The 19,293-nt window shown below is 35.1% G+C and overlaps 1 protein-coding gene and 1 long non-coding RNA gene across 6 annotated transcripts in view; one reads left to right on the forward strand and one right to left on the reverse strand.

The window, feature by feature from the left end:
• PPP1R3A (protein phosphatase 1 regulatory subunit 3A) overlaps positions 1-19,293 on the forward strand; it is a 47,164-nt gene that overhangs the window by 21,187 nt on the left and 6,684 nt on the right. For 2 of the 5 annotated variants that reach the window (XM_077856108.1, XM_077856109.1), the window contains exons 2-5: positions 11,096-11,154; positions 11,265-11,389; positions 13,314-15,571; positions 17,541-17,563. In XM_077856108.1, coding sequence (XP_077712234.1) covers positions 11,096-11,154; positions 11,265-11,389; positions 13,314-15,571; positions 17,541-17,562 — 2,464 coding nt within the window. In that variant the 3' untranslated portion in view covers position 17,563. Of the gene's footprint in view, positions 1-11,095; positions 11,155-11,264; positions 11,390-13,313 lie in introns of all 5 variants that reach the window. The other 3 variants (XR_013356430.1, XM_077856110.1, XM_077856107.1) reach the window with 3 other exon arrangements.
• LOC144288543 (uncharacterized) overlaps positions 1-19,293 on the reverse strand; it is a 44,203-nt gene that overhangs the window by 2,619 nt on the left and 22,291 nt on the right. Inside the window, exons 3-4 of the long non-coding RNA XR_013356431.1 lie at positions 10,002-10,145; positions 116-223 (exon numbers count right to left, since the gene is read on the reverse strand). This is a non-coding gene — a long non-coding RNA (uncharacterized LOC144288543). The remainder of the gene's footprint in view (positions 1-115; positions 224-10,001; positions 10,146-19,293) is intronic.

The following is a 19,293-nucleotide window of genomic DNA, read 5'->3' on the forward strand; positions in this document are numbered from 1 at the left end:
GGTGAGCAAGAAAAAATAGCACCCAGCAGTTTGACATGGCAAGGCAGATTTGAACGGGCAATCCTTAGTAGAAAACCAAGTTATGAAATGAAGAAACTTTGGAAAAGAAACTTACCAAAGGATTCCTCAACGAAAGTATGTTTTCCAGTGATTGAAATTTCTGTATCAAGGAGGCATAATATCATTGTTTTCAAGATCAAGCACTGAGGCAATGGGCAATGCTCTAATTGAGAAACAGAAAGAGGAAAAATTTTTAGGAATGTAGTAATTCGGCTTTATGGAAAACAGGAAAATGACTCAATAAAACCATCTGGCCCCTAATGTCATGGCATGTGCTTAGTTTCTTGAATGCTTGAGCTGTTCACTAGTGTTTACTCAAGGGGTTTCTGGTGTGCCATGGTTTCTGATTACATTTTATAAGTAATAAATGAGCTTATATGATAGGTATTATCCAATATATTTGTTTATCCCAACCACTTGTGATACAAGTAATGTTCCATTATTTGAATAGTTTTACTTAGATATAAGTAAAATAATGTAGAAATGAATGATTCTGTAATCTTTATTACAAATAATATATGATTAGCTTACAAATTGTGCAGATAGGATTTCTATCAATTTGAATCGATAATGCTGACCATTAGAATTTACCAAGAGCTTATTTTTTACTATATTGCAGTTTTAAGTTAGTAGCTATTTCTATGGATTCTATTAGCATTTTTATTTTAAAAATATTTTAAGAAATTTCCAAATTAAACATTTCAAAATTATATTCATAGATACTCCTATTAGTTATATAAATATATAACTCCAAAACTGGAAGGCATATTATTTAATAGCAAAGCTGAGGAGGGCAAGTTCATTCCAATTTGAGCAATAGAAAGGTTGATGGGTGGTGGCCTCCAGGCTGTGTGGAAAAGGTTCATAGAGTTGAATCTGGTCTCAGCAAGCAAATCCCTTGATCTGTTATCAGTGCTTGCCATGGGTGCTAGAGAGAGAGGCCAGCATGAGGGTATTATATTTGATATCCCTAATCTAATCCAGAGCTTTTGCTTTAAAGATCAGGAATGTGATGCCCATAGAAACCATGATCCTCACCATATTAGTTATTAGTCTCAGATTCAGCATTGAAGGGAATATAAAGCCATTTAAATGTTTTGATGTTTTTTCTTTTTAAAAAGTATTTTACTTATTTCAGAAAGAGAGGATGTGACAGAGAGAGAGAGAGAGAGAGAGAATGAGTAGAGGATGAGTAGAGGGAGGGTAGAGGGAGCACAGACTACGCACTGAGCAGGGAGCCTGATGTGGGCTTGATCCCAGCACCCTGGGATCATGACCTGAGCCAAAGGGAGCTTAACGACTGAGCCACCCAGGCGGCCCTGAGGTTTTTTTCTCTGAGATTACTTCTTGTTTCTTTCAACTCCTGTTAATAATGCAGAGTTGTCTTCATTTTATTGTCCTTTCTTTATTATCAAGGAACTGAATGTTATTTGTCTCTTCAATCTAAATTCCTTCTTTTTTATAAAATATTTTATTTATTTATTCATGAGAAACACAGAGAGAGGGCAGAGACACAGGCAGAGGGAGAAGCAGACTCCACTCAGGGAGCCCGATGTGGGACTCGATCCCAGGACTTTGGGATCACGCCCTGAGTCAAAGGCAGATGCCCAACCGCTGAGCCCCTCAGGTGTCCCAATCTAAATTCCTTCTGCATCATGCCTTTAGTTTTTTTTTCCTTAGATACTTCTGTTCACAATTAGAAATTTATCTCTTTAATTTGTTCTCTTTTGATCAAATATTTTGCTTCCGTTTTTGGTTTTACTCCTGATCAAGAGAAGACTACTGTCATTGTAACACCAAAGGAATAGATATTAAGCTCTAGTAGTTAATGTATTATGAACATTACCTCTCATTAAGTACAAGCTTTTGCTTTCCTTCGTCCTCTAATTCAGAAGTGGCTAAAAAAAAAAAATAGAGTTCTAGAAAGTAAATTTTCAGGAAAATATCACCATGAAAATATGAAAATAAATAGTACACAATATGCAATTATTATCCGAGGAAAGCCTTTTCAGTATTTCTAGAGGTAACCATTTATCAGTGCCAATGCCAATGCTAGCACTCTTTTTAAGTGTCTTAAAAAAATCTCAAATGAGGTGATTTTTTTTTTATTTAAAAGCTCTACATTCATTTATTTTCCTGTCTTTCTTTAAGGCAGGAGGATAGAGGAAACAAAATGAGACCACAAGCTTTGAACGAAGAGAATAGGCTGAACTTCTTGAAGAGTTCAACATTTATTTAGTTTTTAGCTGTTTATCTCAGAGTGAAAGGTGATCTCCAAGAATTTCAAGTTTGGTTCTCTTTGAGCAATGCTGAGCACTTTGAAGCAGTGTTAAAGAGACACAAATACAAGTCATGACTCACTTTGGCAATGATCCCTTCGTATGCCAACTTTTTTATTCCTCTTGGAACAGAGTCATACTTTTGCTGCCGACAACCTAATCCTGACATTTACCCTGAGCGGTTGGGTAATGCCATCACATCAGACTCAGGTTGTGTGGAACAGGTCTCTGAGAGGTTTCACTCATATTTTAAGAGACATATCAGCTTTTAGCACAATGGTATTACAGGACCTTGGGAAAACCATATTATTACTTATACAAACACGACTACATTTTGACGGTGTTAAAATTAACTCCAAAAGCAGAAGTGCCATGTACCCAGAAACTGCAGTAGTACAGTAGTATTAACACGGCGCCTAAATCCTGACACTGAATAAATAAAAGAAAGTATGGATTAACATTCCCATACACACTGTATTTGGAGAAGACACTTTTATTTTTTTATTTTTATTTTTATTTTTTTGGAGAAGACACTTTTAAATAAAATGTTATATTCACTAGAGATCTAGTGACTTTTCTTTGGAGGATGGTCCTCTGAAAAGGGCATCAGAAAAACAACCAAGCAAGTATGCTATCATGGGCTACAAACCTGACTCTTGAAATTAGCTCGTGAATTAAATATATGAGAGAATATAACGTAAACATTAAAAACTACATGGGACTTGGGTATCATGGTAGTATAGAATGTGTTTACCACATGTCACTAGTAAGAATGATAATAACAGTTGTGATAATAATAAACTTATTAAACACTTCCACATATTGAGAACTACGCTAAATAATTGCCTTATATTGGAAGGAGGCAATATTTTAGAGAAAATTGAGGCATAGAAAGGTTGAGTATCATCTGAGGTTACATGGCTAGTAAGTGCCTTAGTAAGAGGTAAATAACAGAAAGAATGAGATTTGCATCCAGGTCTTTCTACTCTTTTTCATTCTGGATTGACCCTCTGAGAGGACATTGACCTGGTGACCAAAAACTTGAATATAGTTCCAGTTTAGCTACTAGGTAGTGTGTGTGACTTCTGCCCCATAGTTTAACTGGGCTTTGGTTTCTCTCTCTGTAAAAAAATGGCACAGGACTACCCAAGTATGAGGCCTCTTATGGATCCGAGATCCTATGAACTGGAGGAATGTGGCACACAAAGTGAGAGAAACTCTCTAAAGTTACGTGAGGCTCAGAGCTAGAGTCTATAGAACTGACTCAAGTCTTGAGTGATAAACTGCTAACTCAGAAACACACATCATGGCTTTCCTGTTAATTTATTAGATAGATAAATTCAATTCAATTGAATTGAATTTCAATTCCTACCTTGTCAAGGTTTCAATTCCTACCTTGTCAAGGTTTCATCATTTTATTCTCTAAAGCACGTAGACTGGACTGTTCTTCCATGTATTTATTTTTTAAGTATATGTGATACACAGACAATTATTTTCTTTTGTGCATGGAGCTGCAGCCATTCTTACATAATTGGATGTGAGTTTCTGAAAAGTCAGAGACATTAAGGTGGCACTTCCGGATTCACTTTCCTGGATTCTTAGAGTGTCTTCCTGTAGCCCCGATATGAGCAGTTAGATCAGATGTTTTCAAACACTGGAGCATCTCTGAAGTTCTACTAAAAATGCAGATTCCTACTTTCCCCAGCAGACATGCTGATTCAGATCTGGTTTTGGGTCTCCAAAGCAGCATTTGTAATTTTCATTTAGGAGGTCATTTTTCTTTATTGGAGTTCAATTTGCCAACATATAGCATAACACCCAGTGCTCATCCCATCAAGTGCCCCCCTCAGTGCCCATCACCCAGTCACCCCCACCCCCTGCCCACCTCCCTTTCTACCACCCCTTGTTCGTTTCCCAGAGTTAGGAGTCTCTCATGTTCTGTCTCCCTTTCTGATATTTCCCACTCATTTTTTCTAGGAGGTCATTTTAAGAAGCAGTTAGGATTTAAGTTTGTGCCTCTTCAGCGGGCTGACACCAATCGATACCTTGAATTTTAATCTTTCATTCTTTAAAAATTGTACCTTAAATTTCTTGACATATTCAGAATGACTTTTTTTACTGATAAGGCATTTGTACATGATGCCTTAAGCTTAGAATTGCTGCTCCTCTCTTCCCTAACTAGTGTTGCTTCTTGTTGAGGTTTCAAGTTAGAGGCCAGATCCTCCTGGGAACTTTCCCTATCCCATCCTACATCCCACTGAGCACTTACTACACTTGGGGTTATTGCTTTATTTAGTTGTCTGCCTTCTCCACTAGTTTGTGAGCCCTTTGAGGGCAAGGGCTCTTTCTTATTCGTTGTGATGATCTAGCACAATATTTGGAAATTTGTAAGTGCTCAAATATTTGTTAAATGATGATTGATTGAGTTAATTAATATGGATTGCTATATATTTTAAGTTACTATTATATTTCATAAGGTTCATTATCAATTAGAAACCATTAATTTCCTCATATATTCAAAAACACATTATGATCTACTTGAGGCCACCACATAAAATTTCAATGTTATGTCCCATTTCTTTGAAGAGGGGGAATATTTAAATTGTAAAGATGATGCAAGCTTTTGTGCAATAATATTATGAGAGAAAAGAAAACAATAAAACCCGGGCATTTTTCATTCAATAAGCACTAATTTTCACTTCCCATTTGATCGAAAGTCCAAAGGCCTTCTAAGCCTAACACAGTTCCTTCAGGGAAACTCATTGCTCGACTTCACCCTTGCTTCTCCTCCTGAATTCTCTATTTCAGGTGATGCTACTTCCATCTTTTTAAATTCTCAAACTAGAACCTTCTGCATTAGCTCTTATTTCTCTCCACTCAAAAATGTTTTCTAACATTTCCTACTATGTAGTAGGAAAGCATGTTATGAAGTTACAGCAAACTAACAAGGAGTAGGGGGCCTGAGTTTGGGGCCAGAAGGGCCAACTAAAGCAGAAGAATAACTCTCCTCCCACTGTCTATCATTGAGGGAAGGGGCAATCTGCATACCTAGACCCAATGGACTCTGCACTGAGATGCATCACGTCTACATCGGGATTTGCAAATCTGGCCTCACAACAAAATCATCTTTGGAAATTCCCAGATCTACTATTCTCCATTCCCTTCCCACTCCCATGTGCAGATCTATTAATTTTAAACGCGCAGAGATAGGACCTGGTGCTTCTGGTATGAAAGGTGATTTGGGGAACTGTTGTTATATCGAGAACATAGAATTCATGTGATAAGGGAGGAACAAAGTAGCAGGGCACCTGAACAACTGAGATGCTTGAAGTTCCTTTATGAGCTTGATCTCTAGTTCCTTAGAAAATCATCTAGATAAAATTTCCAAATCTAGCAAAACCAGTAGGCTACTACCTTCAGACTGGCTAATAACTACTTAGAATGTTATGACATGAACAGTGTGGATGGGAAGGCATTTTATTTTTCTCCAGTGAAGATTAGAAGGAAACCCAGGAATCTAAGCATAACTTGTGGATCGATCCCCTGTCCAAGCATGTGAGATCAGGGAGGAAGGTGCTTCTCGTGAGTACCTCAGAAGCAGATCATCCAGCCCATAAAAGATCAGAAACCATGCGGCAGACTAATTCAACACCTTACTGACTTGTAGTGCAGGGGCCCCAGTTAACTGTCAGATTTAGCTCTTTCTTTCTTAGGTCTTCAGAAGGAAAATAGTAGATTTCTAAATCTCATGAATGCAATCAAGGTCAGGCAGAGAAAGTCATTTGTAAAATTTATCTACAGGGAATTGGTGAATAAATTATATTGTTGCTGCATTAAAAGTTGTAACTCACATTTGATTTGATCTCTTCTGTCTTCATTGCTTCATTATTTAGTGCCTGAAATACTGCAGTCATCTCATGGCTAGTGTGCCGGCCCTACCTGGCTCATCCTACCCAGGTTCTCCTTAGAGAAGTCCCTAAATGTACCTCCAGAGACTGGTTCTGAAGTAGCTATCTGACCATATCTCTCTTCTATTGAACTCCCTTTCTTTACCACCCTCCACAGTGGTCAAAAAGTGCATCAAGAATTCAGCCCCATTTTCCCTGGCATGCTAAGCCCTTTAAAACCTACTCAAAACCAAACCGATGGTTTCTAACAGGGAGGTTGGCTGGCAAATGGGTTAAATAGGTGATGGGGATTAAGGAGGGCACCTCTTGTGATGAGCACTGGGTATTGTATGTAAATGTTCAATCACCAAAATTGTATACCTTAAATTAGTATTACACTGTATGTTAATTAACTGGAATTTAAATAAAAACTTATTTTAAAAAAACTACTCAAACTCCAGTTCTGTTCCTTGGCATTCTTTCCCCCCAATACAATCCAAACCATCTGAACATCTCATTTCTGAATGGCTCTTTCTTTTGTGCTTTCTTACCCTCAAATCTTTTACCAACCGTTATTGCCTCTATCTGGAATGACCTTGGCATTCTTCTCTAATTGCCAAACTCCTACTTTCCTCAATAACTCAGTAGCTCAAAATGTTACTTCCTCTGTAAAAAATACCCTGATTCTCCTACAGAGTAACCTCCTTGTTTCTGTTCTCCTTTCTTTTTTCTTAAAGAATATGTATCATATTCCATAATTTATTATAATACTTATCACTTATAATGATAATAATTGCCTATTGACATGTCTATTTCCATCATTATATTTTAGCTTCCTAAAAGAAAGGCATTATTATGTGATTTAAAATGCACTGTAAATAAACTTTCTCCACAAAATACATATCTTTTTTATTTTTTAATTTCTAAGTTTATAAGATTTTAAAATGCTTAATTATTTGAAGTCATAATTGAAAACACGGCCCTGAGCTTTGGAAGGGGTGAAATTTTAAGCATTATGAGACAAAGAGAAGGGAAAAGTAGAAAGGATGCTGTGCATTTATTCAACAGCATTTTTTAGACCACTAGTATGGGTCAGGCACTGTGTTAGCCACTGGGAATACAATAAATAAGAAACTTCCTTGCTTAAAAAGGGATCAAGTAACATAAAAGGGAGAAGGGAGAGGGGAAACATTCAATAATGCTTTTTATTTCTATGATAATTGTGTATAGTTCTTGGCCTATCATCATCAACCATCAAGTGCTTTGTCTTTTTCCTCAATCCTTCTAAAGTTGTTTCAACTATACTCTTTAGATGTAATTGGTCATATATGACTGGCATTTTGAATTTCAGAGTGAGATTTTATCTAAAGACATCCTCTATTCTGAGCCAGAGAACAACTCATTTGTCTTAATAAATTATCTTACGGATTTAACTAGATATTTTAAATAATGTAATATGCATCTGCAAAACTACCATTGAAAACAACAGCCAACTTCTAACCACTTCCTTTCCTCATCCCTTACCCCAACTTGCCCCACCTGATGTAACCATATCTTGAAAATCAAACTTTCTTGTTTATATAGCTTTTCAGTATATTCTCTTTTCCTTGTGTATATGTGTGTGTATGTATACACATGCAGTATATTGTATATATAAAATATATACATATATGTATATAAATACAAATCATTTTAGTAGTTTTAACTTATAATAAAAAGAACATCCTCTGATATAATGTTTTGGGAGTATTCATTTAATATTATGTTACTAAGATTTATCCATATTGTGATATCCATATGTATGTATGTCTCTGTGGTGTATTAATTTTGAGTGCTATGTAATATTCCTTTTTGTGATATGCCATGGTTTTGTGTCTACTCTTCTGTTGATGGGCACTTGAGTTGTTTCAACTTTCTATACTTGATAGTAATTTTTATCAATTAAATAGATATTAAAATAATATCATCTTGTAATCTCAATTCACATTTTTCTGTCCTCTAACAATACTGTCTGTCCCTTTATGTGCTTACTGGTAGGCTAGATGAAACTTCTCTTCTATGAAATGTCTGCCCCTCTGGTTCTACAAAAATGTTTGTGCTTTTTTATTGATTTCTAGGAGTTCTTTATATATTCTTTATTTTTTTGTGTTGATTTTGTGTAACACATGCATTTTCTCCTAGTTCGTAATTTATATTTTTCTCTTATAAATCTGTCTTTAAATGAACAAATTTTAAATTTCAATATAGTTAAACGGACAATTTTTTTCTTATTATTTAAGAAAAAATTTCCTACTTTGAAGTCTGTAAGATATTTATACACATTTTCCATTCAAGGTTTTGGGGTGCCTGGGTGTCACAGTTGGTTGAGTATATGACTCTTGGTTTTGGCTCAGATCATGATCTCAGGGTTGTGAGACACAGCCCACTGGGCTCCTTGCTTAGCCTAGAGTCTGTTTGAGGATATCTTTCCCTTACCCACTGCCCCTCCTTCCACTTGTGCACTCTCTCTCTCTCTCTCTAAAATAAATAAATAAATAAATCTTAAAAAAAAATAATTTCATGGTTTTTGATATTTCAGATCTTAATCCATCTGGAGTTGATTTCTGAATATATGTTGTGCTAATTTCATCTTTTCTCATTGAATCAACTGTTTTCTCTATCTCCATTTATTGAACAATCCCTTATTATTTGCTATGTGACATACTACATTTGCCATATACCCAAGTTCTAGATATGTACAAATCTATTACTCAGCTCTGTCTCTGTACCAATATAACTATCTTTCATAACTAAAACTTCATAAGGTATCTTGATATCAGGCACATCAGATTTCTCCTCACAGCTACTTCTCAGAAATATTTCATCTATCTTTAGTCCTTTAGTCTTCCCTTTAAGATCATATTTTCAAATTTTGTAAAAAAAAAAAAACTTGTGGAATTTTGATTAGAATTGGGATGAATCTGTAGATCAATTTGGGAGAGAATGCTTTCATATATCTTCTTCCTGTCTATGAACATGGTATGTATCTCAATTTTTCTACATTTTTAGTATTTCATGATACAATTTTATTCTGTTCTTATAGGAGCCTTACACATCTTCTGTTAGTTTTCTTCATAGATACTTAGTATAATATTTAAATTTCAAGTATTTCAGCTTCTCCTTCTGGTATTTATCCCTGAATCTAAGATTTTCCTCCTATATTTCTGTATTTACATGTTTTATAAGACACCAACATAATAATACACAGTTTAGTACCTAATTATTTGTCCCTCAAATTAGTTAAAAGCAAGTTTATTTCCTTTTGGTGCAATATTTTTTTTAAAAAAATTGAAGTACCTTAGAGAATTAGATAGAATAGAAAAATGATTGATAGTATTTTGGCTAGTCAAAAACAGAAGGCTTTAAATGGCTATGATTTTCCCTCTATAAATGAGATTTTTAACACTGTTATGGGGATAAAGAGGAAGCAGGAACAGCTAAATGATATTTAATGGTTTATATCTGTTTAAACTCCTTTATATCATGTATGTGGAAAAGAAAAAAGAAACATCAACTTGCAGTTGGATTCCTCAAAAATAAATCTTTGCATAGTTATTGGCATTAAACAATACAGATTTATAGATTAAGTCAGTATCAATTATGTAAATACTATATTTCCCCAATGATATTATGTTTAGGTAGAAACATTATTTTCTTTCATGAACCCACTGATTAATACCAAATATTTATGGTAAAATTAAAATTAAGCATATAAATATATACAAAACTGAATTACCTTCTTTTATAATCCAGAGGAAAGAATTTGCAGTTTTCTCATGACTTGTTGAAAAAGATTGGCTCTCCTGGGATTCGGATCAACATTATCCATGCAACAAAGAGTAGACTCTATTACACAACTGTATCAGCTATCGCCAACTCTCTAGATGCATTTTAATGAGGAAAAGTAGTCATTGAGAAAAGTCACTATAAGAAAATTCAGCTGAGACAATACAAGAAAATGTGGACACTGGGCCAATCATTTCTGATAGATTGATTTATGACATAACTATACACAAAGTGAACTTTTTCACTAACATTTTTCTTGCTGAGTGTCATGGACAAATTTAGTCTAATGATTCCACAAATAAACCTACAAATAGTACATTTGAAAGAAAAATATGCTTAACTTTCTTAATCACTATGCAGAAAATTATCATAAAGGAATTATAACCCAAATCATTCTAAAGAAAGAAAATATATGCTTTCATATGAGCAATCTGAAGTCTTGGTTGTAAAATTAGCCTGTGGCAATACACACATAAAGTCTTTGAACTGAGTATAAATTTAGCTGCCTTTCAGTTTTTAGTAAGTTTGTTTTTTTCTCCTTTCCTGAAGAGAGAGAGTTAATGTTATATTCATCCAACTGAAAGAATTCTGAGTAAAATGGAACACAAAAAAATTAATAATTGGAACGTTAAAAAGCAATTTCTATGACCACAAATGGACTGTCAGTTCATAAAACTTTATCATTTAAACCAAGAGAAAAATATTCTCACTTGCAAAGATTAAATTCATGAATGATGGAATAATAGGCATTTACATATATTTTTACTTTGGTTGTGTAAGTTTTAAATATAGGCAACATAATCTTATTTAGAAATGTGGCATTGTGGAAAGTATTTTTAAATTTTTCTGCTACTAATATTTACCATTGAATTATTCTAAGAGATAAAATTTTATTTAAAAACCATACAAAGTAATACAAGAAAATACTAAAGGTTAAATAGTATTTATTTGGCTTGTTATTCATTTGAATTTTCCTCTGTACAAAAATATTTCGATGAGGTAGTCTCAGAACACATTTACAACATTTTGTTTTAAATTTCACAGTAAGGAAGAATCATTAGCAGCATCAGAGGAGAATAAATTTGAGAATTCAAGGATTACAGGTAATATTTTTTTCATTTTTTTCAATTTAATTTTTATCAAAATCTGTGTCTTTTGTTAAAGCCCACAATGATAACAATCTTACAAAGATACAATTGTATTAACTTTGCAGACACCTATATCCCAACAATTGTTTGTTCTCATGAAGACAAGGAGGACTTGGAAACCAGTAATCAAAATGTAAAAGATGTAAACAGGGAACATGATGAACATAATGAAAAAGAATTAGAGTTGATGGTAAGTGTTCTGGTTGCCACGGCATTACAGACGATGAATCCATTTATGCTTCAAAGATGCTGCTATGCCTGCCTTTCAATAGTTTCAACTAATATAATTTGCAAATGTGAAAGCACAGCCTATTCTGTCCTTGCATCTCTAGCTTGATCAACAAGGCACTTTGATTTCGGTATGTTGCTTCTGGTCTCTGCAGTGGTAAATTAATGACATTCATTTCTTATCTCTTTACCAGCGGCTCTGAGTAATAGTTTGTAGGAATTATAGAAGAGGTAGCACTACCCTGATGTGCATTTCTAATCTTTGTGACAAGTGTACACTTAGCATAAACTCATCTGTAAAATGAGAGGGCTGGACTAGATGATTGTTAGAGTCTGTCCAGCTCTTCAAGTCTGATTCTTGCATTTAGCAGCATTTTTTTTAACGTACTTCCATCTTTGTGAGAATCTCACAGTTCTATATCATTGGAAAGTATTAAATTACCAAATGAGGAGAAAAGACAGCCTGTGCTATATTTTTTAAACAGGAAACAAATTCAGTACTGTACAATTTAGTATTAAATTTGTTATCATAAATTTCACACTTGGTGAACATTCAATCTATTTGGAATTTTTGGGGGGATGGTTTAGATAGCATTTTTATCACAAAGGAAGAAATGGGAGTAAATGAGTCACATAATGCAATTTATCCTCTACTGTATTTGGTTGGAGCTCATATCATTAGGATACATGGATTCATAATCATCCAAGATTAAAATGACATTTGCCTCTTCAAGTGTCAGTGCTGAAACAGAAAAGAAATAGAGCTCATCTTTTCCCCCACATTTTCCACCTTTTCTATAGTGATATGGAAGCTGCATCACTAAAGTATGCAATTTACTTTGCTCCAACTTTAAGAAACTACAAAGTTGTCACCCATTGTGAGAATTCTCACCAGCTGAAAGTTAACATCGCCATTTTTTTTCAAACCACAGAATATAATGAAAGGGGCCTGAAAAATCACATACTTCACCAATACACCTCATTACAATGAGCAGGCTCAAATATAAAAGTTTGTTTAGAAGTTACTGAGATTGTACATCCAATAAATGAACAGGGAGCTGTAATTTAGATGCTAATTTGCTCCATGCTGACGTTAATGCATAAAACAATGAAGCTCTATAATAGATGGAAATACAACCAAATCTGTGGAACCCACAGGCATTGGCTTACAAGACAGCTGTGCAGTTGACAAGTAACATGAGCCTTATGTGAGAAGAAGGGGAAAACGTAAGATTTGCATATAATTATTGAGATCATGCAAATGTCAGTTATGAGGAGAAAAAAAAAACACAGGCATCTCACTGTTAAATCCTGACAGTTGGCATCACTGAAGAGCTCAAATACATTTGAGTACCAGTTGGCAGAGGGTCATTAAAACAGAATTTGCAGAGACATTAACTCCCTCACTTTTCTTTGAGTGACGTTTTGCTATTAATAGTTTGCAGAGGCTTTGCAGAAAACATATTAATAAGAGAAACTGTAATAGGGGCACCTACAGCAAGTGTAAATGCAGCAAGGGGCACCCAGGAAGCTGCTCTCTAATTGATTAGCATGGAGCTATCAATGTGTATATCCTAAGTGAGGAGAAAGTGCAATGACAAGCAAGAATAGTTGAATAATACAATGTGATATTTGGAAGCTAGGAAGGAGAGTGATTAATTTTGGTCCCTTTTCTTATTAATCCCATTCCCAAGTCATAGCCTACAAGGATCCCCCCAAAACATCCGGCTTCCAGAATTTATATAGAATCCACAAATGAAGTGAATCAAGAAAATCTACCAGTTAATTGCTAGCCCTGTTAGCGAAATCTATCTAATTCGTTTTGTATATTTACAATCATTTGAGCATTATCTGTTTTGTTTTGTTTTTTTTTTTTATCCCTTAAGATAAATCAATGCTTAATAAGAAGTACTGCCTCCAGAGATGAAAAGAATACATTTGCAATAGATCCGGTCAATTTTCCAAATAAAGCTGAGGGGTTAGAGAAGAAGCAAATCCGTGAAGTACACTCTGACTTGTTTAAAAGGCCTTTGTCTCCAAGTTCATCAGCAGAAAGCTTCTTAAAGGGAGATTTTTACTGCAATGAAAAATATTCCTCAGAAAATAAGTGTAGTCATCAACCTTCAGAGGAAATTACTTCAGATACAGGAGAAATCAAGCCACCATTGGGAGATACTAGTAGTGACAAATTAGTGCAATTACATATTGGCAGCAAACAAGTACTGGATGATAATGCTAATCCAGCCCAAAGGAGAGGCAGAGTACAAATATCTTGTCCCTCCTCAGATGAACTAGTCTCAGACAACCTTAATAAAAAAAGTGAAAGAAGAGCTAAGAAAATGGAAACAAAAGGCTTGGAAGGTTTAAGAAGAGATTTCCGTTTGGATTTCCATTCAGAAGAACCAATGGAAAAAGGATCTTCTAAGAAAGATTATGGCAGTGGTAAGGCTGAGGAGGAGGAGGAGCAAAGAATACATTTAGGTGTTAATGAAAAACAAAGCAAAGATTTTCATTCAATCTTAGACGACCAAGAAAGGAAGATGGGCCACTCTGAAATCAGTATGGAAGAGACAGGAACTAGTCACAGAGACGTAACTGTTCTGCTGAATTTTAAAGATTCTGCAATTCGCAACCAGGCAATCACAGCAGATACGTTTCATTCACCAAGGATAAGTCTAAGTTGGGAAGGGACTGTGTTAACTACTCCCGAGCGTGATCGCTTGACTAGTGAAGGCACTGCATCAGGAGGGATGCCTGGTCAAGTTTGTTCACCAAGAAATGGAAATGTTTTGAGGAATGATTGTCTTTTCCAAGTTAAAGAAGAGAAATCAGATTGGATTAATCCTGGAGATCAGAATAAGAACGCACAACAGAAACAAAGTTGGAATGTTCTAGAAAGTCAGAGAAAAGCAAGAGAGAGTAAGACAAACAGAACAGAACAGATCAAGGAACAAGCAGATTGTGAGGACGTGTGGGGGAAAAGAGATAACACAAGGAGTTTGAAAGCTACTCCTAAGGAAGAATTGTTTACCTGCCAAGAAACAGTGAGCTGTGAACTGTCTTCTCTAGCTGATCACGGTGTTACTGAGAAAGCAGAAGCAGGTACAGCTTATATAATTAAGACAACATCAGAAAGTGCTCTAGAAAGCATGTCTGCTAGAGAAAAAGCAATAATTGCTAAGCTACCTCAAGAGACAGCACGAAGTGACAGGCCCATCGAGGTAAAGGAAACAGCGTTTGATCCACATGAAGGGGGAAATGATGATTCACATTACACCCTTTGTCAACGAGATGCAGGAGGTGTAATCTATGACAATGATTTTGAAAAGGAATCACGTTTAGGTATTTGTAATGTACATGTAGATGAAATGGAGAGAGAAGAAACCATATCTATGTACAATCCCGGGAAGACACATGACAGGAAGAAACGTGGCATTGGAAATATCACATCTGTAGAAGAATCCTTACAGGTCATTACAGGCAATCAAAGAGCAGCCTCAGAACTGGATTTACACTTGGGAGTGTTACCAACAGACAAAAAGGCATTTCCAGAAAATAGAGATCATAAACAGGTCCAAGAATCATCAAAGAAAATGGATAGAGATGCTATTATTCATTCTGCTTCAAACTCAGACACCCACAGAGCTTCTCAGAATGACTCTCACGTTTCCAATCACCATGCTAAAGCCTCAGTGCCATCTCATGAACAGGCAATTGCTGTAGAGAATATAATTACTACCATGACTCTCCAATCTATTTCTACTAAATCAGAATATAATTGTAATCCAACAAGCGAAATCCAGGGTATTGAGAAGCACCCTCATCTTGGGTCTGTACCTGAAGAAGTTGCCAAAAGTTTGGGGATACAGACTTCAGGTAGTAGCAGAGAAAGATTTACAAGCCAGATTTCTCAACAAGAACTCGGTGTGGAAAAATCTCTACGGCCAAAGATTTTCGTCAGTGAAGCTGCTGAGAACGTGGAAGAGGCAAGGCGTGAAAATGAAGGATTAACCTCTGGACAATCACTGTGCTCTTCAGGTGACAAGGAATCTGAGAGCTCTGCTTCTGCTAGTGTCCCGGCCCAGGAAGGTCAAACTGAAAGCAGTGAATCTCTGCTTTCGAAATACACCAACTCTAAAGTACCGTATGTCCTTTTGTTTCTGATATTTCTTGTAACCATCTACCAGTATGACTTAATGATTGGCCTGGCATTCTACCTTTTGTCATTGTACTGGCTATCCTGGGAAGGGGGGAGACAAAAAGAGTCTGTCAAAAAGAAGTAACCTCACCACTATTATTATTTTCTCATAAAAGATAAGCTTTTTAGCCCCCAAACATTTGGATTGGTGAAAGAGGCTATTCATTGTTCAAAGAGCCAGTGCAGTTTTTCTCTTGAAGGATCATTTAAAAAGGAATGCGTATGAAGTTTGCTCCTTCATATAAGTAATTATTCTATATAGGACCATTATGTTTGGATCATTAAATACCTATATGAATATGAGATCTGAAGCACGTCAAGTTGAAATTAGGTACAGCTGTTGCTCCTTAGCAGGCTATGAAGTTGCAATGCTTCATGTCTCTTCACTACTTAAAGTGCCATTTCTTGCATTCATTTCTTTTGCAGTAAAGCTTCATTTTTTTTTCCCTGAGAGTATTTTTCCTTCTATGGTCTTTTAAAAAATAGATAGAACACGAACAATGGCAGAGGACTTTTTTTTGGGGGGGTGGGGGGTGTCTTTTGGTATTGACCATGAAACTTGCATTTATAACCTACCAGCACATTTTGCTAGATCAAATCTTTCAACTTTGATTTCATATTTTTAGCAATATCCATTATATTGAAATGCATAAACTTAAAGACCTTGTTTGCTTGAATAATACTTTACACACAGATATCTTTTACCTGCTTTATGCCAACAAAGTCAGAACACTCGCAAGCCAAATCTGACAAAGACTGAAACAATTGGGAGATATTCTTTCAATCTACAAAATTTTGGAGGTGGCCTTCTGTAAACAATGTTCTTCTTTTATAAGAAGAGAAAGTATAAAATAGCTAAACAATTTTAATGTCAACTATTCAGTTGAAAATTTAAGTTAAACGCTCCACAAGCATTGCTTCAGAATGATTTGTACCTATAAAGCATCAAGTACTAAATAATGATAATAATTTAAAAATTTTTCCAAACTATTTTACTTGGTAGTATTTTTTATCTTGCAACAAATTTTTAATCTTTTTTGTTATAAGATAATGAATTATTTCCCAAGATGCCTATACAGATGAAGGAATCATTAGTGATTGTTATATAATCATCAGGTAGTTAGATGATAACTGAAGTTTTTAGTGGGGAAATAAGTGGATATGGAAAAATGAATTTCCAGTATAGCAGTGACTTTGGCTGCTTCTATCATCTATGGCTAAGTATGTAAAATAATGCAACTAATCATTTTGGTCACATAGGGGGAAATACAAAGATTTTTATACAAGACTTCAACAACCATTTGTTAAATGACTGCTAGATGCAAAAATCATGTGCTCTGGTCTATGGCCCAGCACTTCCTTTGATACCCCGAATGGCAAGTTTTCAGGGAGGAGGCATAGGTATGTAGTTCGATACTTTTGACTTGGCCAGGAATATGGAAGAGAGTAACACTGAGGGAGTCCATTTGGGTGATTTCTTTTTTGTAGGTTCCTTCATGGAGCATGTAACATTGATCTTCAGAGAAAAAAGATAATCTATTTACCTGTAAAGGTAAATTCAATGAGTCAGACTTGCATATATCATCCCATACTTCTAAGAAACATGCATTTATAGAAAGAAAAAATGAGAATGAACCATTTAAACTGACTTTCATGTGGTAAATGATTTCCCTAATTTTCATTAGGTACACAACTATTTCTAAATTTCTAATTGTATGCTTGTCTCAAGTCCCACTGAAATTGAATGCTTGAGTTTAACTTTTTAGTTGAACAAACACAAACATCCTGAAGTAGAACTTAGGGCAAATATTTGATTGCTTAAGAAAGCACATTTTCATTAAATACAAGTGGAATACTATAGGCCATACCTAGAATACTATCTCTAAAATTGCTATCCTGATAATTTTGTTGACAGGTCTAAATTACACCGGAGTTAAGGTTAGTATTTCTTCAGATCTTAATGGCTTGGTTTTTGCATTCTACCTTTAAGAGTTTCGGTCAATATGCCATATCTTATTAATGCAAAGAACACTACGTTACCTTATTAACACAGGTGCCCGAAATATAATTATTCCCTTATACATAAAAGAATGTAATTTCTTTTACCTCTTTTACTTGATTTTTGGTAACATTAACTTACTAAACCTTCTCCTTGTGTATTTGTAATATGACAAGAGACGTTTCAAAGAATTTAAAATATTTAATTGCGTACTTCTCTGCATGCAATGAAGAAATAATTGGTGATTTAACTGACTTCCCAAACATTTCTTATGAAGAATTTGAAATAAAGTCATAAAAACTTAGGAAACTATTGCTAGGTGGAGAGGTAGATTTTTGCAACCCATTTTGATCACAGCAGTATGATGAGCAAGAGAAATGGATCTCAGAAAGAACTGTGAGCCTTTGGCTAATAAAGGTTCAGCTGTGAATCATCATGACAAGGTAATCTTTATAAGCATAGTTGCCTTCAGCGTGTCCCCCCAAGTATTGGTTAAGGGCCAAAAGAGGCTGTGGCATGAAAATAAGCAAAGAGAACTGCATTGCACATCTGCCTCCTATAGTGGCTAAGAAATGTGATATAACTATTACTTTTTATTTTGCTGGGCTTCTGACCATTAGAAACAAAATTCTGAAAATTAATTGGCAAGTACAGGTAGTAAAATCAACTATCTTTAAAAAAATAACATCTGTCTAAGTCATCAATATCCCAATAGACTTTCCATGTAAAAGGAAATGAGTCAGTGAAATGACTCACCCTGCAGCATTTGAGAACTTTGGGTTAATGCAGTTGTATTTCCCTGCTGAGTTCTAAGATTTTGATAATGTAATAGTGATTGTCACCATTTTGTGAGACAAACAGGGTCATCTTTTACTTACTATCTTAAACCAGTCTGCTGGGTAATTGGAAAACTTAAAAATATCCAGACCAAATTTAGGGGAATAAACTACTTTATTTTTCCCAAATAGCATTCATGGCACTTTCTTAATAATTTTTTTCAGTCACGAATATTATTTCATACCACCAGGCTTGTTGCCTTTTGTATTAGGCTGACTTTCGCATATAAGTAAATCAAAAAGCATACAAACCAAAACAACAAAAAATTAGCAGGAGAACTAGTAAAAATGCAGGCAGGAGGACTGACATCCCCAGGGCCAGTTCATCCACTGATTTCTGTGATCAAGATCTCTGACCTTTCTTTCAGATTTTCACTGAGTGAATACAGAAATTGAACTATGCAATATGCACTGTCTTTTGTTATTTGAGTCCTGTCTCAGCCAGTTCTTGTGGAACTGAGGAATAGGGTCAAATTAGATTCTACAACAAGGTATGAAAGAAAAATGGGGGGGCCATGCTCTTCCAGTGTCTTCACAGTTGTACACATGTATGAAGAGAACAGCTAAGAAGGTTATATTTATTTAATTAAATTAATTTGCCTATTTTTCTATTTTCAGAAATAGTTCAATAAAAATCATAGCAATATAATCTACTTTTCATCTTTTAAAAATAGATTTGGTCATTAATCTATTTCCATAACTTTATCCAAACCTCTTTAAGCAGCAAATTAAGTTTTCACTAGCCTAGCTTTGGACAATCATATGTTTTCAAGAAATGTCATCATTGTAGTATGCTAAAAACTTATTAAACAAACAACTCTTTAAAAAGTTCA

Source organism: Canis aureus, chromosome 18, assembly GCF_053574225.1.
Source record: "Canis aureus isolate CA01 chromosome 18, VMU_Caureus_v.1.0, whole genome shotgun sequence".
NCBI lineage: Eukaryota > Metazoa > Chordata > Mammalia > Carnivora > Canidae > Canis > Canis aureus.